The sequence below is a fragment of the Lycium barbarum genome, chromosome 12, assembly GCF_019175385.1.
Source record: "Lycium barbarum isolate Lr01 chromosome 12, ASM1917538v2, whole genome shotgun sequence".
NCBI classification, from domain to species: Eukaryota; Viridiplantae; Streptophyta; class Magnoliopsida; order Solanales; family Solanaceae; genus Lycium; species Lycium barbarum.
In genome coordinates, this window is record NC_083348.1 from 105,735,166 (window position 1) to 105,757,330 (window position 22,165).

A 22,165-nucleotide genomic window follows, 5' to 3' on the forward strand; every position below is an offset into this window, starting at 1 on the left:
AGGCATAACTAAAAGTCTGTTGTATAAGGCAACCTCTGCCGGATCTGGCCTAACTTTACTTATACCTTAAGGCAACCTATGTCGGATAAGGCAGACTTTTTTCAAAAGCCTTGTCTTGCGTTTTCTTTTTTATTTTTATGCTTGAGCTGGGATTCAAACCCAGAACCTCAGGGTACTTTAGGCAAAGAGCGAAAATTAAAGACCAGCAATTTGAGGGCAAAAATTAAAGACCACCCCGACAGGGCAATTCGCAGGATTGCCCTTCCTTTGGGATGGTCTTTGGTTTTTGCCCCTCCAAATATTGGTATTTAATTTTTGCCCTTCGCCTTGTAATCCTGAGCTTCGCGTAGAAATCATGAGGTTCTGGGTTCGAACCGCCGCTCAGGCATAAATTAAAAAAAAAAAAAACTCGAAGTAAAGCTTGGTTTTCTTGTATGCCGGACCCGGAATACACTTCTTAAGGAATAACTAAAGTTATGCCGGACCCGACATAGCTATAAGTTCCGCCTTATAAGGCAAAGTTTATGTCTTAAGGAAAAGTTCCGCCTTATGGGGCATACTTTTAGTTATGCCTTAACTAAAAGTCTGCTCTATAAGGCATAACTAAAAGTATGCCCCATAAGGCGGAACTTTTCCTTAAGGCATAACTAAAAGTTTGCCTTATAAGAAAAAGTCTATGTCTTAAGAAAAAATTATGCCTTATGGGCAGACTTTTAGTTAAGGCTTAACTAAAAGTTTGTCCATAAGACATAAGTATTTCGGGTCCGGCATAACTTTGGTTATTCTTTAACAAGTGTATATCGAGTCCGGCATAAACGCGACCCAAGCCTTGCCTTGCGATTTTTTTAATTTATGCCCGAGCAGGGGTTCGAACCCAGAACTTTAGGTATAAGGCCATTTTTCAAGCGAAATGCTAAAACTTAAAGATCACAAATATGAGGGTCAATATTTAAAGACCGCCCCAAAAGAAGGATAATCAGCGCAATTTTTTGATTGCCCTATCCAATCAGGAATAGGCCCATAAACCATTTACAAAGTCCAGTCCGAATGGGTAATCGCTGACTTCACCGGCAAGTCCGCTGGTGATTTTCCTCTTACAAAAGGAAAAGAAAACACAAGCTATGTGGAAAAGTACTGGCGAGGTTTGAGGTTAAACCTTAGAACCCTAACAGAGCAAATTATCGTACGAAGGTCATGGAAATGCAAAACGATTTCGATAGGCTCCTATTCTTCGAGCACGCTCGAAAGACTGCTGAAACCACCTATGCTAAAGATCCTCTGGATGCTGAGGTACCTCCTCTTTCTTCTCTCTTTATGGGTCGTTTGGTACTCCCCAGGATTAAGTTTGGGAGTAAATTTATACTGGTTGACGGTATAAATTTATCTCCCACCTCCCAAGTGGGATAAATTAGTTCGAGAATTATAATCCTGAGAAAATTTAGAGCCTGTTTAGATGAGCTGATAACTTACAGCTTATAAGCCAATTCTAGCTTATGGCTTTTGACTTATTTTTGTTATTTTGGCTTAAAAAGTAAAAACAAGTCTTTAAAAGTTTTTTTTTTTTTTTAATCTTAGTCGGACACTACAAAAGTGCTTAAAAGCTGTTTTGACTTAAAAACACTTAAAATAAGCCAATCCAAACAGGCTGTTAGTCCGCGAACCTAACAACCCCAAACAGGCTGTTACTTGCGGACATATGCTTGTAATATTACTTTTATATAGCTCTAACTTTTAATTAGTTGAGATCAGATTTGTGTTGGCTAAGGAATTGGGACTATTGTTTCTGACTAATTCGTGCAGAACTTGACGAGATGGGGAGGTGCATTGTTGGAATTATCACAGTTCCAGTCCGTCACCGAATCAAAGAAGATGATTTCTGGTATTGTGCTTATTACTAGTATTGTAATCCCTGCTAAAAGGTTTTCCTAGAATTGGCTATTGGACAATGTCCGCCCATTTCTAGAATTCACTCAGAGTTATTGGGCTTTTAATTTAATTAATTCTTGTTAAAAATCACCCCAAAACCCCTTAATTAATGAATGCGAAGTATCCTAAGGCCTATATAAACACCGTAATTTGCGCCCACTTCTAATTGTCCACACATACCAATATCTATCCACTAGTATAGGTATTTGGGTAAATAGGTAGATGGCAAGGTAACTATTTATGCCTTTGCCAACGCTGGTCTCCCATGATTTTCATTCCAGCTTCATCAACCAATAGGTGACTCCCTAGGTGTATCCTTTTTAAGCTACTTGAGTGTCCTTTTTTTAAACCGGATGTGATGCTATATTTTTCAACACTACTCCCTCATGTGACCAAATTGGTTTTCTTGTGTGAACTTTCATATGGACTTGCGAGTGTGAGAATTGACTTGGCTCATATGAAGGAATTTGAGTTTTGAGCATCTAACTCCAATCCTAAGAAAACAAGTATAGTGGCTAAGACATTTTAAACAACTTGGATGCCCTGATATTAATAGACCAATGGAATATTTATGTAACTCACCAAAGTTTTTTTTTTTTTATATCATAGTAGGAGTGTTCCTTTTCATGGATAATTAATCAAACAATGTTGTTACTTCTCTCGAAGACAAAACTATTATGGCACACTTACTCTGCAGAAGGAAATGTTTGGAGGGCGGGTCGAATATTGGGACCTCTTCTTGTAATAAGTTGATGGAAATGAATATAGTATTTTCTGTTCTTGTTCTCTGATTGGGCATTATACTGTCCAGATGCTATCTCAAAGTTAGAGGAGGCTTTGGAGGTTAATCCACAGAAGCATGATGCGATTTGGTGTTTGGGGAATGCCCATACATCCCAGGCATTTCTAACTCCTGATGAAGACGAGGCTAAGGTTTACTTCGACAAAGCGGCTCAGTACTTCCAGCAAGCTGTTGATGCAGTATATTTCTTCTCAATGCAGATTCCGATATTTTTAGTGCTTAGGTTTATTTTTTATCGTTATAGCTTTTGTTCCTGTGAATTGTAGGATCCAGAGAATGAGCTTTATCGGAAATCATATGAAGTTTCTTCTAAGGTAAAGTTTGTGCTGTGTTTTTAGCTTGGTTTTGATATGTTTAATGTGCTGAATTGTTATGTCACGTTTAAGTATTCCCTATAAGTGCCTGAGCAAGTAGTTCCATGTGTGCTTCAAGGAGCTTTCGACTTATTTATCGACTGGCGTAGTGTGCTCTCAATTTTTTTTATCCCTTTCCTTCACAATAAATAGTTTCACCTATCAAAGGAAGTTCTACGTGTATGTGATTCACCGCATGGTTGCACAAAAATAGTGATATGAAGCAGCCATTTCTTTTCCAATCAGCTAAACCGAGCACTTGAATCATTTGTTCAGAGTAAAGTGTTGTATTCTTGTAGTTGATGGCTTGATGCAAGCATATCCTAATTTAAAATGTTAGGTAGGTTCACATAATATGTTTGCAGGAGTAGAAGAAACCATCAAACTAATTGTTGCATGTGGAGGGGAAAAGCATATAGAATCTATCTTTCAATGTGTTGTACAAATTAACTATATTCAAAAAGTCTATGGGTTAGTCTGGGATTAGCCCATCTACTAGCACGCTAGTTAACCAAGTTATTTAACCCTGGTACGTTGAGCAGGTACATGATTAGGCACACGAAATTCCCTGCTCTAGTATGATTTAGCAACTACGCGGTGGCTTTGCATTCAGTAGAGACTTTGATTTTCACTTGCATATATTTACCCTCTACTTGTGCTTGTTTAGTTATACACATGTGTCCATTGAGGGTGTGTTCGATATGAAGGAAAATGTTTTCTTAGAAAATATTTTCTAGTAAAATAAGTGGGTCTCTTATTTTCTTGTGTTCGGTACGTAAGCAAAAAATATATTATCCTGAAAACATTTGTATATAATCTAGATAAATACTATGGGAAGTAGGGGTGGGTGATAGGGGTATGGGGTGTGGGGTGGGGGGGGGGGGTTGAAGATCATGTGTGTTGGAGGTTGGGAAAGACACAATCGATGTGGAATGCCACTTGTGGTACTTGTTTTCTCTACTTCCACTAGGGATCAGTGTTATCAAAAGCAAAAAGCGCAAAAAAGCTCTAAGGTCAGCCTGGGGCTTTAAGCACAAAGCGCAAATAAAGCATGGGCTTTAATGAAAAAAGGCGCACTGGTGCAAAAATACAAATATATATATATATGTTTAATCCAAAACTAATAATAATAAGCATGAATAACAAATATATGGACAAAGAAATTGTAAAACCATTACGATAAAGTGAAATATGAATTATCTAGTGTCACATTTTCAAGAGAGGCTTATGGGCAAGGAAAAGTTGTCTTAGATCCTCGATGATGACACTGAAGCGCACATAAAGCGACGTGAAGCGCTCAGCATGTTTTGAGCCTCGCTTCAGGGCTTAAGCGCGCTTTAAGTGCGCCTTTGACAACACTGCTAGGGATAACTTGTTTTCTTAGAGAAAATATTTTTCAAAATTTTTGACCAATAGGACACGGGAAATTGGAAAATACCAAACACGCCCTGAGAGTTACGATATATGCACTTTATAAAAGATGAGTTTGGGTGTCAGAAGGTTTGGTCTGTTGCTCTCTGTTAAACGGCATACTGCTAGATTCTTCTGTTAGTTATAGGCTCATATTTCTAAGGTGGCAAAGGATCGAAAGAACCTTTCATTGCATCTTATTTTGTGGAATGAATGGTTGTGTTGGATTCTTTTATCGATATAAACTACAATATGTGTAAATGTGCTAGGTGATTCATACTATTGATGGAATTACTCTTGTTTATCATATTATGAGAACCAGTTGTCCTGTAAAGCCATTTTATTGTGTATAAATGTCCTTTCTGTTTTTATTTATGTTCTCCTACCTTATTTTTAGGCTCCAGAGTTGCATGCCGAGATTCACAAACAAGGTGCCATGCAACAAGCCATGGGTCAAGCTATGGGACCAGGACCTTCTACATCAACGAGTACAAAGGTATCCATTTTCAGTTTTTCCTCCCGCCCAATGCAAGCAATTCTCACCCATTCAATATATTTCTATTGATTCAAGCTACTTCATTTTTTCCCCTCTATACTTATTGTACATATCATTATATCTTTCCTCTCTTTCATTTTGTATGCGGAGGGGGTTGTTTCTCAAGGTGCAGACTGAGTGGGCAGTCCCTTCTATGGCTACAGAATTTAGATACTTTATATGGAAATTTGTCTTCATCTATGGTTTGGTGGTTTTATTTCTGATGTTTAGTTCTTTATAGAAGTTATAAACATTTTTTACGGTTCTGGTTCTGTTTATTTGAAGTATTGAAATTCCAAAAAGAAATCGGCTGGTTTCATCAAATTGAGTTTCAGTGTCAGAAAACCTGCTTAACCTTTCATTATTCGTCTGCTCATGCATTTCAGGGTTCGAAGAAGAAGAAGAGCAGTGATCTGAAGTATGACATTTTGGGATGGGTAATACTTGCGGTTGGACTTGTTGCGTGGGTTGGTTTTGGGAAATCTAATGCTCCTCCTCCTCCAAGATAAGGCCACAATACAGTCTTACAGGCGATAATACATGGAGTTTTTCCTTGCATACACAGGGCTTTGGCGATTCATGCTTGCCATATAGCTAGGATTTTGTGTAATAGATTTTGATAACAGTGTCTCTGTAGTTCTTGATTCTCTTCATATAAGTCGAATATGAATAAGTGTCTTTTGTCCTTTCATTCATATTAGCTGCATACCATTTTGCGGTCCCATATTTGCCATTTGCTTCTCTGATTTCACATTGCAGTTTGACATCAATGTTCTGTTTAGCTTATCACATTTGGAAATAATGTTGCGGTTAGCTTGTGGATGTTTTCTAAGCAAGATTAGGTAGGATATGATTGATCTTCCATTTAGTAGATTCAGGTTAGGCCGGATTGGGTTAGTTTAAGTGCTGGCCATGTTTCCAAGAAAATCTTTTTTTTTGCGCGGATTGCCCTTCATCTGGGGCGGTCTTTAATTTTTGTCCTTCAAATTGGTGGTTTTTAAGTTTTGTCTTTCGCCTAATATCCCGAGGTTGTGGGTTCGAACTTCAGCTCAGTAAAAAAAATAAAAAATCGCAAGGCAGATTTTCGCGAGGCAGAATTTGCCTCAAGGCAGAATTTCAGGCAACATTTATTACAAAATTCTGCCTTAAGACATGCAAATTTTGGGTCCTAAGGCAGAATTTGCATGGGCACAGGCAGAATTTCTGTCCATGCAAATTCTGTCTTGTTTTGCCCTAAGGCAGAATTTGAATGGGCACGGGCAGAATTTTTGCCCATTCAAATTCTCTTCATCCATTTGGACATTTTGAGTGGACATTTCTTCCCTCCTTTTTTCCCACCTAAAGAATATTCTTTTTCTCCGTTATTGAATTAAATCATGTAGCAATTGTGTGGCTGATTTTTCTAATAGTTTATTCATGTAAACGAGATTGTGATGTTTTTTTTATTAGTGACACTTTCTAAAAGTTTCTTAACCAAAAAGTAAAAGAATAATTCTAAAACGAGATCGAGCGTCCACATTTGTTTTACATATTTCAACCTCAAAAGTTAATAATACCAATTCTGAATTCCAAATGGTTTTAGTATATATAATTTATATATACTAAAACCATTTGGAATTCAGAATTAGGAGTGTCAATGGTTCGGTTTGGTTGGTTATTTTTAAAAATTTGTACCATATCAATTTTCGGTTACTCTGGTGTATAACCAAAATTAGACTTTTTGAAACTGTCTCAATCGTCTCGATTTCTCTTTGATTTCGGTACGGTTTGGTTAATTTTTTATTTTGTAAACGTCATCTAGTGGCTATCGATAGAATTAAATACTCAAAAGTTACAATAACATAAAACGGAAATATTTTTCTCTTTATTATATCTTACAACGACAATCAACAGAAGCAATATACTCATTATGTTTACCGGAATCACATGATGCACTATTCTTATTATGGAAAGACGTATGACAATTTATACTATGTTAGATTTATATTTGTATTTATAATTGATTTCTTTGAATAATAAAGTTTGTGTACTTTAGCATCCTTTATAACGTGGATAGTTTGTTTTAGCTGTACAAGATCATTATTCTATCAAGGAAGTGATTGTGGGTAACTAAAGAGGTTTCATAAACATAATATTTTTCTTTTTTTGAAAAAGTAATAATAATAATCTATAATTGAATATCCAAACCAAATATTGTGGAAATCACGGAGAACAAAGTAGTGTTGTTGTAGCAACGACAATAGATTTTAAATTTGATATTGTACTCCCTTTTAACAAAATTTACCCCAAGTACCAAGGTCCAAGACAAATTTTTTAATTCTTAGCATTTTAAATGTAACATATAAAATTATATGTGTATGTATGTGTATATATATGTGTGTCTATATGTGTGCATATATATATATATATATATATATATTCGGTTCGATTAGATTTTTTTTTGTAAAATAAAAAATCTAATCTAATTATTCGGTAAGGTTATATTTACATATCAAATCTACTGTTTCAGTGGAAAAAAACCTAAAATTCGATTCGATTCGGTGGGTTTTTAAAATTGTTTTGACACTCGTATATATATTGGTCTTCGTAAAGGAATTCAAAATGTTTCTCAAATAATCTTAATAACGTATGGAACGAGAGACTATCCCAATCCTTTTTAATGCAACCGACGTCGTTATATAAGTGAATTTCTAGAAAAGCCACTTGTGAAAAGTATCATTTTAGAGTCTGTTTGGATGGGCTTATGCCTATAAGCTGTTTGCAGCTTATAAGTTAAAAAAAATAAGTTGGGATAGTCTAACTTATTTTTTTTAGCTTATAAGTTATTTTCAGCTTATAAGCTGCTTTAGATAAGCTGAGTCAAATGGGCCCAATTATTTTTTTGAGCTTATTTTAAGCACAAAATGACTTTAAGTTGGTCAGCCAAACACTCAAAAAAACTGAAAACAGCTTATAAGTAACTTATAAGCAACTTATAAGCCAATCCAAACGGGCTCTTAGGTGCGGAAGAGGAAGAGATGTCATTGGAAGCTAAAGCAGTAGGAGCACACTGTGGAATTGCCGGAGCTATGCCTCTCCAATTCCCCACTCGCGTGTCGTTCCACAGTGCAGTTCCTCTGCCAACACGCCGATTCCAACCGTTGGCCGTTGTTAAGAAAAGCCCTAAACGCCTTAAATACTCCGCTCCTCGCTTAACTAAGGTTTCAATCTATCATCCCTTTTTTATTTTAATATGCCTACTCCTTTGCTTATAGTTATCAACTTTCCCCAATACTTGATCAAACGCATCAATTTTTTTTAGGCATAATACATACATAGACAAATTAACTTTGGCAATTAAACACTCCGACTTTAAGAATGCATATCTAGATACATCAACTCGTCCCCACTGGACAACAGATGCTGATGTGGCACATAATATTTGGAGGTGTCAATATGATTATTTTGGTAGCTGACACGAGTTGAGGTCTGTAGACGATCATTTCGTAAGTTGGAGTGTTCAACTGATAGTAGAGGCCAAGTTTAAGTCTCTATCTATGTATTCTACCAATTTTTTTATTGCAAACTGTAACTCTGTATAATTATTCAATTTTCGAACTGCAATTAGGATCTATATTTTGTTTGTAGTGGAATCTCAAAAATTTGAGCACATTTTTTTTTTTTTTTGATGAAGTAAGAATAAACTTGCTGTTTTGTTTCTTATGTATTAACAATTTGAAACGTGGTAGGAAGATGGATTGCTGTATGTTCAAGTTGATCAATTTGGGTTGGACTCGTGGAAGTTGGATCCAGTTGTTGAACTTCTTAAAGGAGGAGCTGTTGGAGTGATTCCCACTGACACCGTGTATGTTATATTTCTCATTTTTTTCTATTTGTCAATTATGCATATTAGTTTGTGTTTATACCTGAACGGCTTCTCTTGATGGACAAGCAGCTATGCTCATTCTTATTACTCTGTGCATACTAAAATTTGGTTCAATATCTAGTCCGGCTATGTAAAAAAGGAAAATGCTACTAATATAACTACTGACATCGTCTCCAAGTTCCTTTTCTTTTCTAGCTTTTCTTGGAGTTATTCAATCATTTTGGTGTACTGTAGATACCATGACATGTATGACAATTTCTAGTATTAGGATTTCCTCGTTTTTTTTCCTACTTTCATTAGTCAAACTAAGTCATCATCATTTACCTTTTAATTCTTTTCCTCAACAATAAAGACTGACTTTTAGGGTTTAATAGACTTTCTTAGCATCAAGCCTACTTCACTTAATTGGATTGAAGCTTCACTGATAGTTTCGAAACATCTACATCCAATAATGCAATGTTGTTCTGAGATTAGATAGAGCGAGGTTGACTTTAGTCTGCTAGGGAAGGAAATGTGATCATTTTTTCTATAACATGGACAAATAAAATGGACACACTGCAGGAACCCATTCCCAAACAGTGAGACTTGCATGATAATCATCACATTCCTATCACTGCAAGTATAGTATCTTAATTTGTTGTAATATGAAGCTGTGTTATATAAAATGAATGTTAGGAGTATCAATTTGGTTAAGAAGTGTACTTTGCTGAATTCTGAAATTTGACATCTTTCAAACAGGTATGCAATAGTTTGTGACCTGAACAATCGTTCAGCCATTGAACGTCTTCGTAGGTAAATGATATGAAACTTCTCTGTTAACTGTAAATTCATGCTTTACATTTCTTTCTCGGGTCCCTTGGTGACAGTGTCCATTTCTTTCTTTTGTTTTTTTGGCCAGAATAAAAGAGATAGAACCTTCAAAGGCAAGTTGTATTTATGCTGCTGAACTGCACCTTTGCTGAACTTATTATCAACCCAGTGGAACCTGGACCTCATTCAATATATTTTGTCGTTTCCTGACCTGCCTCTGTTTCCTCCATACTAGTCACTTGCACTGTCCTTTTTTTTTTTATGTTTGAAATTGGTAACTGTATCTATATTTCATCCTGATTAATACATAGGTTGTACTGAACCATATTGACAAAGGTATTCCTACTTTCTGAGATCCTACTCCTACATTGAATCTAATACATCAATGATGGAGACTGTATCATTGGAATAGACCTGATTACACCAGAAACATAATAACATAATACAATTCAGCTTGATTTTGTGCATACTATTTTCTACATTTTCAAAACACCTAGAGTTTCTCTCCTTCCAGATTGTCCACCAAATGCTTGCAGTGACAATTCTCCATCTACCTCTGTTCTTTGCTTGCAACCCTGCTTCCTCCCAGCTGTGAAGTGCCTCTGTAATCTTTCCAGGCGTAGTCCAACATATTCCTTTAAGATTTAAGAATAATCTCCATAGTTGTCCTGTTACCTTGCAATGTAGGAATAAATGGTTAACTATCTCTGCATTATCACCAAAAAAAAAGCACCTGGAGCATAGTGGCAACCCTCTTCTCATCAAATTTTCTTGTGTCAACACTGCCTCCTTAGCTAGTAACCTATAAAGCATGCTACTTTATGTGGAATTTTTGTTTTCCAAATTTGTTTCCATGGCCAGTTGTTTGGTTGTTGACTGTCCTGATTCATCCATCTGTAAGCTAAATTTACCTTGAAGATTCTCTTGCTATTGTCCAGCCACCAGAACACATCTTTCCTTGTCTCCAGTCCACTGAACTGCTCTATTGTAATAAAAAATTCTCACTTGCACTGTCCTTTATGCTGTCTTCTTTACATTCTCTTGTGATTTTGCAGCCCCTTAGTATCATATGTCGATCCTTCCGTGACATAGATACATATACAACTGGATTTCCCCGTGGTAATGCCCAAGGGCTTACAGATATTTTCCGAGCAGTCAAGCACTGTCTACCCGGTCCTGTAAGTATGCATAACATGTTTTATAGACAATTCCTGTGCTGTGAATTGTTAATACAATTCATGCGCTGTAAATTGTTAACAAATTTGATATATGTATGCCGGGAGTGTTGGAAGCCTACTGAGTTGAATTTTATCATCAGGTTTTACTATGTGGTTTGAGAATTTCTTTCATTACTTAAATTCCTTTTTGGTCGTCGACTTACTTCATACAGATGTGAAAGTCTTCAGATACTCAAATAAGTATTATTTTTCCTTTATCCTTTCCGTGGGTGGGGTGACCGCAAAATTGTTTGACTCATTAATGTTTGACATTTTGGGAACCCAGGTCTGAGTAGTCGTGTAGATCTCTTGACACTGATATTGTACTACTAATCACCTGTCTGGCAGTACACTTTCATCTTAACTGCTAGCAAACAGCTACCAAAACAATGCACGAGATACGGGACTGCAGCTTCCAGATATGTTTCAAGGAAAAAGGTTGGTGTCCGCATACCTGATGATCCTGTCTGTCAAGCAATCTTAGAAAAGCTGGATGGACCTCTGATATCCACAAGGTATGCTGGCATTCTAGCATAGGGAAAATGAGCAAACTGATTTTTGCACAGTTGCATTTTTTGTTTTGGGATTACATGCCTAATGATAGTTATCCTGATTTAAATCACCTATTGGTTTATGATTCAGCGTCAAGTCACCAAAGGAGAACGAGTGGATACTTGATCCCGTCATTATAGCTGATGTATATGGTCCAGAGGTACTATTCACTAATGATTCAGCTGTTTTGGGCTGCTCTTGGTGCTTCCCCCCGTCCCCTCCCCTTTTCTGGAGAAATATTCTCAGAGTTGTATGCTCCATCATCACAACACTAGTTGCGTGCAAATTTTCATCTATCAGCATACTTGAAACTCCCATATTTAGAAGGTTGGAGCATAAAATCCTTGACTGTGAATGCTAAGTAGGATCTTTTTCATTCTGTTCTCATCAGAGCAAAGAACTTTTGTATTTCCCTATGTGTGTTATGTCTCTTACATATGGATCTGCAGATGCTGCAGCTTGTAAGTTGGATATGTTTAATTCTTTAAATACAGCTCAATTTCTTGTACATGTTTTTCTTTTTCTTAGATCTGTATGGGTATATATTTAATGTCCTACATGTTTTGGTTAATTAGACTAGGTTTAGTTTGGTCAGTGCCCTGTCCTGTTGTGGTTACTCTTTTATTGAGATGTTATATAATGGATTGAGTTTATCTCTCTTTTCTTCTTATATTAGGGACTTGATTTTGTTGTTGATGCGGGTCTTCGAGTGGCTGATCCGTCTACCGTAGTTGATATGACTGAAAGTGTTCCTCGGATTATACGGCAGGGCAAGGTAAACTCAGTAGTGGTTTTCTGGAGATGCCTCAGCATTCTGTTTACCAACATGATCACATATGTTTTAAATTAGTGAAAGCTGGCTAGCTGTCTGCAAGTATGGTGATTCAGAGTGCATATGCAAATATCCAAATGAATTATGTGTCAAATTAGAGTCTAATACACATAACCTGCCAGCCCTTTATAATGAAAAAACCTTGCCGCCTTATAGCTGCATAAGCACCTTCATCGCTGACAACTGTACTCACGTTGGTTTTCTGTATTGTTTAAAAGTCTGGCAAAACATCAAGACTATGATTTAAACAAAGCTGCCAAAGAGATGAGTGTAGAAGAATGCTTCTCGCCTTGTGCTGTGCAAGATTTTGTTTCACAGAGGCTGAGACTTGCTTAAGCAACCGCAGCAAAATTTATTAAGTAAATTAAATAATAAACTGGTACCTGTGGTCAAGAAATAATTAGAACGTGGATCGTAGAAGAGCGTCTCAATATTAGAGATACGTCATGTTGAAAGGAGAAAGTTGTTTAATTAAGTGCTAGCAAGCATTAGTACTGAGTTGCTTTGTCAGAAAGGTGCAAGGTTCATGAAATGGTTAAAAAGCAGGTCGAAAACATATCATGTCGAAAACAGTTGCCACGAGCTTAAGTGGAGATGCCAGATACCAGTTTATGCATTATTGGAGAAATAACATGCTGGAAATTTATAACATAGTGCCCTTAAAAAGTGATTTTACTTCAGTATAATGATCAGAAATAGTTCATGATCAACGGTCTACTGTCCTTCGTCCATTTTTGTATTCATAATAAAACTTATGGTTGATTTGTTTATTGGTAAGGTGATAAGTTAATAACCGCGGATCAATTTTTTCTTTCCCTGTCAATTCTTTGGATTAGAATGTTTGCATTCATGTTATGGTCATCTTTTTGTTTTGCTTGTTTACATTCCTCCAGGGTCCTAAGCAGCCTTGGATGCTATCGGAAGATGATGAGTCTGCCTTAGATGAATAGAATCCCATTACTGCTGCTGTTTAAGTAAGAAATACTACTGCTAAGATTTACACTTGCTCAAGCCAGAGCTCTTGTACGGCACACAGATAAGATGATGAATCCCTTGTCGATCTTGAACAGAGTCCATTTAGTCTTCATTACTGTAGATTAGTGTAAATACTCAATGTGGTAGATCAAGAATCACATGTACTGTTTATTGTCTAAACTCTAAAGCATGTACTGGTCAATCTCTATCATTCCCAGAGCCTTATGCCTCTATTTTCTTTCTTGTTGTGGAGTGAAGGGAAGACTCTACACTTCTAAGTTCCATGGTCTGTGGGGGATAGGGAGGGTTCTATTTGGCTTCAATTACTGAAACTGTTTCTAATCATTTTAAGTTGAAATAATGTGACTAAGTTAATCATTTTAGTCAAGTAGCAGTAATGTTTGGCTCTAAGATATCATTTCTTTGTAACGATTTAGTTAATTGTGATTAAAGGAATTAATGCAATACTTTCTAAGATTTCTTACGATAACAAATATATTTTTTTTAATATCTTTTTCCTTCTTTGGCACTGGAGACTGAGGCTTGAGCAAGAATGTTTCCAGCAAGTTTTTTCCTTCGTCCGAATAACAAATCACTTCACTGATAAATGACAGTAAAAATTTACAATATTAATTATGTCGAGCATAAATTTTATGGTCAAAGATTATGCGAGAAACAAATAGACATAAATCGCTACATGAAATGGCTTTCCTTGTCAAGCACTGTCGAATTTTTTTGGATGATTTTTCTTTTCAATCAAACACCAAATAGAGAAAATTATCTCAATTCCTACAAAGTCTGAAACTATTTAAGAGGCGCTTTCAATTTTTGGCAAGAACTTGAAAAGTTCTTCTCAAATAACGTTTGGTTAAATGAATTACACGTTGCACCAAAAATTACCGCCATTTTGTAACACAAAATGCAAATCGGCTTGGACAAAGTAGAGCGGCGAATATTGAAATATTTAATAATGGCGGCAAAATTTGAAACTCAAAAATTTGTGGTCCATTAGTTTAGTCCCCATAGCCACTTAAATTACCTTCATTCTCCCGCAAGCTTCTCCTAAAAATTTCAAACATCGCGCTCACTTATTTTTCCCTCAAACCTAACACCTCTTTTTCACCGTCTTTATAAATATCTTCACATTTCCCACTTATCTCTTCAAGCATCTCTACTAAACCCTAAAATTCTAATCTTCCTTATCCAATTTCCACAAACAACAAAAATATGCCTTTAATTCCAGAAGAACCTTTGCTCGCTTCAAGCCCAGATCGTTTCTGTATGTTTCCAATTCAATACCCACAAATTTGGGAAATGTACAAAAAAGCCCTTGCATCTTTCTGGACTGCAGAAGAAGTTGATTTATCAGACGATACACGTCATTGGGAAACCCTAACCCCAGGCGAACGCCATTTCATCACTCACGTGCTTGCATTTTTTGCTGCATCAGACGGCATCGTTTTGGAAAACCTAGCAGGAAGGTTTATGAAAGATGTACAGGTGGCAGAGGCGCGTGCATTCTACGGTTTCCAAATCGCGATTGAGAATATCCATTCTGAGATGTACAGTTTGCTGTTGGAATCTTACATTAAAGATTCCGAAGAAAAAAACAGGTTATTCCGTGCAATTGAAACTATACCTTGTGTTGAAAAAAAAGCAAAATGGGCTTTACGTTGGATTGATGGATCTGAAACATTTGCTGAACGTTTAGTTGCTTTTGCTTGTGTTGAAGGAATTTTCTTTTCTGGAAGTTTCTGTGCTATATTTTGGCTTAAAAAAAGGGGATTAATGCCTGGATTAACCTTTTCAAATGAGTTAATTTCAAGAGATGAAGGTTTACATTGTGATTTTGCGTGTTTGCTTTATAGTTTATTAAGGACTAAGTTAACTGAGGAGCGTGTTAAGGGAATTGTTGCTGATGCAGTTGAGATAGAAAGGGAGTTTGTATGTGACGCGCTTCCTTGTGCGCTTGTGGGGATGAATGGTGATTTGATGAGTAAATATATTGAGTTTGTGGCTGATAGATTGTTGGATGCTTTGGGTTATGATAAGATGTATAATGCTCAGAATCCATTTGATTGGATGGAATTGATTAGTTTACAAGGGAAGACTAATTTCTTTGAGAAGAGAGTTGGGGAGTATCAGAAAGCTTCAGTTATGAATAGTTTGAATGGTAATGGTGGTGATACCCATGAATTCAAGCTGGATGAGGACTTTTAAGTTTAGTATTCTAGGTTATTTTATTTTTATTTTTTTATTATCTTGGTATGATTAGTTTATGTTGTTCTTTTAAGGCTGGTTATAGTGTTTGTGTCTTATTAATATCAGTGGAAGTGTTGTAATAATTGGTCTAATGTTGGTTGTTCAATGTCCTCAATGAAATGTGCTTTTACGGTATAAGAAGTTGCTTTACCAAATTCTTACAGTGCCCTGTTTTGTTTCTTAAGAATGTTCCATCCTTCTGATGTGAGTAAGATGCGAATAAACTTTGTGAGGAGAGAAAACAAAGATGGTCAGATTTATTGGGTAGAAGAAATATTTATTTCCTGTTGGCAGAAATAATGATTGGAAATTTTGCAACTTCAACTGAATATTTGACATACTAGGTTTTAGAATTAATATTCCAGGAACAAATCAATCAATCAGGTTATTCCTGGAACAAATCAGTCAATCAATCAGTCAGGTTCATTTTGTTCCAAATACCAAGTTCTAAATCCACATAGAAAATTGATTTGCTGGATTCTGTGGTGGATGGATTGGGCTTGAGTGACTGAAACTTTATGCAGCCTTTATCATATGTTTTCATGAAACAATCAAATATTTCAGCTGAACAGATGGATACTCTGACTTAAATTCATTTTTCATGTAGTGAATAATGAAAATTTAGCTAGAAAAGGGAACTAATGCCAAGGTCATTTCCAACTTTTGTTTTGCATTCTTTCATTTCTCATTCAAGTTTTTTTTTTTTTCACTCTCTAACCATTAGATTACCCTGAGAAATTTGAAGTGAAAACTTTAACTTATTCTCACCTGGATTCAAATCCAACTCCGCAATGTAATTCACTAGCTTCATTTTTCTTCCACTCTCTTCCTAATTTTATCACCAACAATTTGCTTCACCAGTTAGATTTCAACACATACTTGAATTTGAATCTTTTCACTTGTATGAGATGTAATAATCAAATAATTGGATCTATGTTGTTTGTTAATTGTTATAGTATGAAAAGCACAATCTTTTCTTTGATTGAGGGACTAGTGAAATTTGAGAAGTTTGGGCATGCCAGGAAAAAGTGAGTTCTCTCGCTTGCAGCCACTAGTGGTGTAACAAGCTTTGACAAGACAAATACAATACATTTAGAGCATGCCGTGAAGAGCATTGGTTAACATGTAGCCAATGGCAGTGCTCAAAGATCAGCTTCAAATCATATATTTCGTAATATGAGCCTGACATTTTCTGATGATTCAGGATTCCATTTGGCATGCCACTACTCTTTTGTTCCACCAGTTGAGGTGACTGGTCCTCTCTGTCGATTAACTGCTCGAGGCACAAACGATAATCCACGAGTCCTACTACGGCCAAAGCTGATTGCTGAAGGAGACTCCGAAGTGGTTAATTTCGATACTGCTGAAACGAGGCCGTCTATTGTTTCTCCCTCGACTTGCATTGCACTTGACATCTCCTGAGTCTTAGTCAATGCTTGTTTATGCTGCGATTTCTGCCTGTGTTTCTTTGATGGACGAGCTTTTCTGAAGAACTCATAAGATGCTGGAAATTTATGCTTGTCAACTAGATGTTGCTGCCTGCTTTTGTAGCTCTTCAACTTGACACCGCAGCCTTCCACCAGGCACTCGTACTACAGGACAACAAGAATATCAGTAAATAGCTACATCCAGACATTCAATTAAGATAGAAACAGACTGGAAACATGATTGACCCGGAAAACAGGACAACATGCAGACTTCATATATACAAGACCAACCACGATCAAAGAGCTGATTCTGCAATAAGGATTCATGCAACTTCTTTTTTTTTTTTGAAAATGTAACATTGGTATGTATTGACTTGATCAGTGCATAGATTGCACTGGAACCATATTTACAGCAAAAGTGAGAAAGCTGATCCAAAACTCTGAAAATCTAACAAGAGCCTAGGATTTCAATTATGGATTCAGTCTCCTCAAGGTAAATCTGTTTGCACCAAAAACAAAAAAGTTTGACACAATTTAGCTTGATCTTTTGTACATCACTACTACTGTCTTCAAAGCACCGTGAATTTCTCTCTTTCCATATTGTCCACCAAATGCAAGCTGGGACAATCCTCCATCTATCTCTGTCTGAGGCTCCTATTCCTGCCTCCTCCCAAATATGGAGTAGATTAGTAATCCTATTTGGCATTACCCAGACAATGCCCCTGAGATTCACAAAGATCCTCCAAAGCTGTATTGTGATCCGACAATGTAAAAATAGATGGTTGACTGTCTCACCCTCTTCACCACACAAGTAACATCTGGAACAAAGAGAGAATTTTCTCTTTTTTAGGTTTTCTTGAGTCAGTACTGCTTCCCTTGCCAACAACCATGTGAAACATGCAACTTCTAAATTTGGAAAGACATGCAAACATGGCAAACTTCTACATCCTTGGGAGAGCCATGGGAGGGGATGGGCAAGATGATGCAAATTCAAGATGGGTTATGTATAGTCCCTGATTAGCCCGGAAGATGCACGCAAACTGTTCACATATGTGCATGCACAGTCCCTTCAGCTATTACCTTTACAAACAGGAACTGCACATAGTAAAAAAAACATGCAAGGGATTTTGCTACATTTTCTACTAGACATCCTCAGGAGAACTATGAGATAAAGTATTACCATGGGAAAGCCACGAGCAGCTTTTGCCTGGAAAAAAGAATCATGAGCCTCTGACACATGTATGCTTAGCAGGCGTGATGTCGGGTACACTCGAGAACATACAGAGCAAGATGCAGTATGTCGCGTAGCATAGTGGTCTTCAAAGTCATCCAGAGATCTCATCCGTGCACCACAACCAACGATTGGACAGAAGACATTGCTGTCATGCATTTAACCAATTTTTATCAGAAGTTATTGATGTATTAACAGATTTCCGAATTTCAAAAACAACAGTAATGGTTAATAAAACCAGAAATCACCTCAAGAATGATAAACAATAACAGTTAAAAATATTACTTCCATAAAAAAGAAATAACAAGTTAAACAATACATAATTAGGTTCTTGATATTTTACAGCAATAAAGAAGAAAAAGAACTTCAGCACCAGTAAATGCAGGTGCAAATGAGCACTATAACATATTGAGACTAGGCCAAGAAGATCAGAGAAAGTGATATAGTGATTCTATCACATAGTGAGCACAAAACTAGGTCATTATTCAATCTATGCAAAATTTCCTGTCAATCAATATCCAGACTAGTAGCATCCTCAATTTGGGGTAACCACAGAACTGACAAACAAAAGGTAGCCGTTTCTTGCCTATGCTTATCTGACGTTTGGCCTAAAATGCATATATTTAGCCATTGTTGCCTCACATTTTAGTACTTCTAACTGTCTTTTGAGTATTATTATATTAATTTGTGCTTGATATTATATTTTACTATGTAGGGATAAAGCGGTGTGAAGATGAAAAAATTTGGAGCAAAAATTGAATAAAACGGGAAGAAAACGAAATAACATAAGAAGAAGAGACAAGAAGGGGACAAAGGGGGAGACATAATCATTACATCCAATTATAAGATGGAAATGGAAAGAGCACAATTGAAATGTAAATTGAAGCAGCAGAAGGACGTTCTTCAGCAGCAATGTGCTGCTCACGCGTCGCATGCCCGACGCGGAGCCAAGCAGTCTCTGAATCTTGTTTTCTGATCTTCCGTGTTGCACCCGCGACGCGGGTGTGACACGAGCCCGCTATTTTTTTCCCGGTCCGAGTTGGATTTGGATTTTAAAAGCCCAAGCTTTTTGGTACCCTATAAATACATATCTTACACGGTTTTTACAGAACTTTGGATAACTTGAAACCCTTAGTTCACAACTTTTGACATAGAGAGAGCTTAGAGCCGCCGTGGAGGCCGGAGTTACAGGGTTTTACCTTCTCTTCTCTGTAATACTTATTTTGACGTTTTTATTCGGATGATTTGTTATTTTTCTTCCATGTCTATGTGGAGCTAAACTCTTTAGTTCTAGGGCTTTGACACAAACATGAAAGTTGACGTTTGATTATTGTTTCTATCTATTGATTTTCCTTCTTTGGGTTATTTATTTATTCTTGGTCTTAATTGTTTAATTACTTGATCACTAATTAGACACTATCTGTGGCGTGTGAACTGAACTAGGGATAGGGAATTTGCATGCGTAATAAGAATAAATAGAGCTCGTTCGATTAATCGTTTCGCTAATGAGGATAGGAATATACCCTTTAGCCTTGCTTAGTTGAATACCGAGAAGTAAATGCGTTCTTGTTACCTCTAGCGACCATAGGAACATAGGTGTTATAGTAGCATCTACAGGCTTGTGAGCAACTCGGAAGATACTCATAAAGTTATAATTAACTCGTCAACTAGTAAAATGTTGCTGCACCCGTGTCAGATCCTCCAAGAATGCACTACTTTTGGAGGACCCGACACATACCTGTCGACATTTTCAAAGAGTCTGAGCAACATAGGTTCGATTCCCTTCCGTTCAGTAACTATGTTCAATTAAAAAACTTAAAAAGCTAAAAATGTTCAACAAGGCAGAGATGCTCAGTATTAAACTCTTGAATATTGGGACCTTTGCAGGTTACTGCATTAAAAGACATGTACACACAACTGACACCAGAAAGATATTAGTGTCTATGAAATGAACATCTCCTCTATTCCGAATCAACAATAAAGGCTCTGACATCAAACTCAACAATACAACACCAAAATACTGTCAAAAGTGTCCTAATGTATTCCTAAATATTCCAAATTATCATTTGTATCAGAGAATAGAGAAAACACATTTTAAAACATATATTTTTCCACTCCCTCCCTCAATCTCAATAACAAAGGAAGAGCATTCTATTATGAACATGATCCCGAATTCTTTCTGTTATAATGTCATTCAACATTATAGTTTGAGGCCACAGTCTTTTGATGGTTCTCAGTATCTAAATATCTAAAAGTAACAGTTTAATAAAGCAAATAAATTTGATAAATAAAGTAGCAGCTTCAATAGTTATACCTACTTTCCTAATCCGGTGCGTGTTTTAATTTGAATTTTGCAACCACGTCCTAATGTATATCGTAAATATTCCAACATCTCTTTTGTATTAGAGACCTACAGAAAACACACTTAAAACGTAGAATTTTCCACTCAAAAATCAAACAAAAAAAGTGCATGTTCACTCGGTTCTCAGTAACAAAGGACGAGCATTTTGATTCTAAACATGATGCTGAATTAAAAAAACGTTATAGTTTGGCACCACTGTCTTGTGATGGTTCTCAGTATCTAAAAATAACATAAAGTTCAAATAAATCTGATAAAGAAAGGATCAGCTTGAATAGTTATACCTGCTTTCGTCATCAGGGATATTTTGAACAAGCTGCTCGGTCAAGTCCAGCGCAATCTGGAAATGAACAAAAAAAGAGTAAACTGAGAGATCAAATTATGGACAGAATAGATAGAGAGGAAGAAGAAGGAAATGAACCTGCTTAGCGAGAAGCTCTCTTTGAATGTTACCGTTAGCGAAAAAGGGATCATCTGGACCAAAACGTCGACGTATGGGTCTCCAGAAAGGAAACCCTAATTGGGTTTGCGTTTCTATCTCCATCGCCATTGCTTTTGAATTCTAACCGTTAGCCAACAAGCGGTCATCAAGATCAATATATTCGACACTTTTTATTTTTGTTTTATTTATTTTCAAATGTCCCAATACTTTAAAAAGTTATTATTAATTTAATTTCTCAAGTCTATTCTCGTAAAACCGTGTGATTTAAATTTTTGAAAATAAAATACTTCATCTACTGCAATAGATAAAAATGACAGTGTATATTATTTAAACTCGGATCATATAAAATGGACTGAAATGATCATTTTAGGAGTGGAAAATTGAATGATATGTTTTCTTTTTATTTTTCATTTGTTGAACAAGTCCATTAAACTAGAGTTTGGTTTTTCTTCGGGAACATTCAATAAAAACTAGAGCTTGGTTGAATAAAATGTCCGCATGTTAGGATTTTAATAATTGCTATAAAGTGGATGTATTTTTTTCTCTTTTTTTTTTTTTTTTCTTTTTCTAAATCCATTCAAGAACAATAGTTTAGGTGCAAAATTTTATACTCCTAACATGTATTTTTGACATGGAACCTCGGAAACTCAATTTTAGCCATGCAAAATTAACAGAAGCTAGTCCGAGCACGGCACATGGTCTTAATTTATTTTTTTTGGGGGAAAATGTGCAAATATATCCTTGAACTTTGCGATTTAAAGCAGATATAATCCCGTTATAAAAATGATATAAATATAATATAGCCTCGTTATAAAAGTGGTGTAAATATACCCATGTCATTACAAAATGATGCAAATATAATCTTTTTGCTGAAGGAATTTTTTCTTAAAATCATTTATTTTTTATTTAAAAAAAATACCACGTGGCTTTAAAAAAAAGTCTACCCATTTTTTTAGTAGATATATTTTTCTAAAGCAACATGATAATTTTTTTTCCTAGTGGGTCGAGTTTGGTTGGTTTAAAAAAATGGGCAGATCTTTTTTTTTTAAAGCCATGAAGATATTTTTTAAACGAACTAGACTCAACCCACCAGATTTTTTTTTTTTACCATATGGCATTAGAAAAATATGTCTACTAAAAAAAATGAGTAGACTTTTTTTTAAAGCC

General features: G+C 36.2%; 4 protein-coding genes across 4 annotated transcripts; 3 read left to right on the forward strand and 1 right to left on the reverse strand.

Annotated features, from left to right (window-relative positions):
* Positions 1–1,070: 1,070 nt before the first annotated feature.
* LOC132625223 (mitochondrial import receptor subunit TOM20) lies at positions 1,071–5,748 on the forward strand. Its single transcript, XM_060340062.1, has 6 exons — positions 1,071–1,290; positions 1,801–1,879; positions 2,738–2,907; positions 2,995–3,042; positions 4,889–4,987; positions 5,413–5,748. The coding sequence occupies exons 1-6, from the start codon at positions 1,195–1,197 to the stop codon at positions 5,533–5,535; spliced, it is 615 nt and encodes a 204-aa protein (XP_060196045.1). The 5' UTR covers positions 1,071–1,194; the 3' UTR covers positions 5,536–5,748.
* A 2,255-nt stretch (positions 5,749–8,003) lies between these two features.
* LOC132625222 (uncharacterized) lies at positions 8,004–13,510 on the forward strand. The gene is made up of 9 exons (XM_060340061.1): positions 8,004–8,226; positions 8,755–8,870; positions 9,630–9,683; positions 9,790–9,814; positions 10,757–10,879; positions 11,267–11,433; positions 11,561–11,630; positions 12,147–12,245; positions 13,196–13,510. Exons 1-9 carry the CDS (start codon positions 8,044–8,046, stop codon positions 13,250–13,252), a joined length of 894 nt encoding a protein of 297 aa, XP_060196044.1. The 5' UTR covers positions 8,004–8,043; the 3' UTR covers positions 13,253–13,510.
* Positions 13,511–14,362: 852 nt separating this feature from the next.
* On the forward strand, positions 14,363–15,694 carry LOC132621350 (ribonucleoside-diphosphate reductase small chain). Its single transcript, XM_060335579.1, has one exon. It carries the CDS (start codon positions 14,505–14,507, stop codon positions 15,495–15,497), a length of 993 nt encoding a protein of 330 aa, XP_060191562.1. The 5' UTR covers positions 14,363–14,504; the 3' UTR covers positions 15,498–15,694.
* A 1,012-nt stretch (positions 15,695–16,706) lies between these two features.
* On the reverse strand, positions 16,707–21,202 carry LOC132621351 (uncharacterized). The gene is made up of 4 exons (XM_060335580.1): positions 20,978–21,202; positions 20,841–20,896; positions 18,147–18,345; positions 16,707–17,131 (listed from the first exon to the last, which is right to left on the reverse strand). Exons 1-4 carry the CDS (start codon positions 21,104–21,106, stop codon positions 16,763–16,765), a joined length of 753 nt encoding a protein of 250 aa, XP_060191563.1. The 5' UTR covers positions 21,107–21,202; the 3' UTR covers positions 16,707–16,762.
* Between the last annotated feature and the right edge of the window lie 963 nt (positions 21,203–22,165).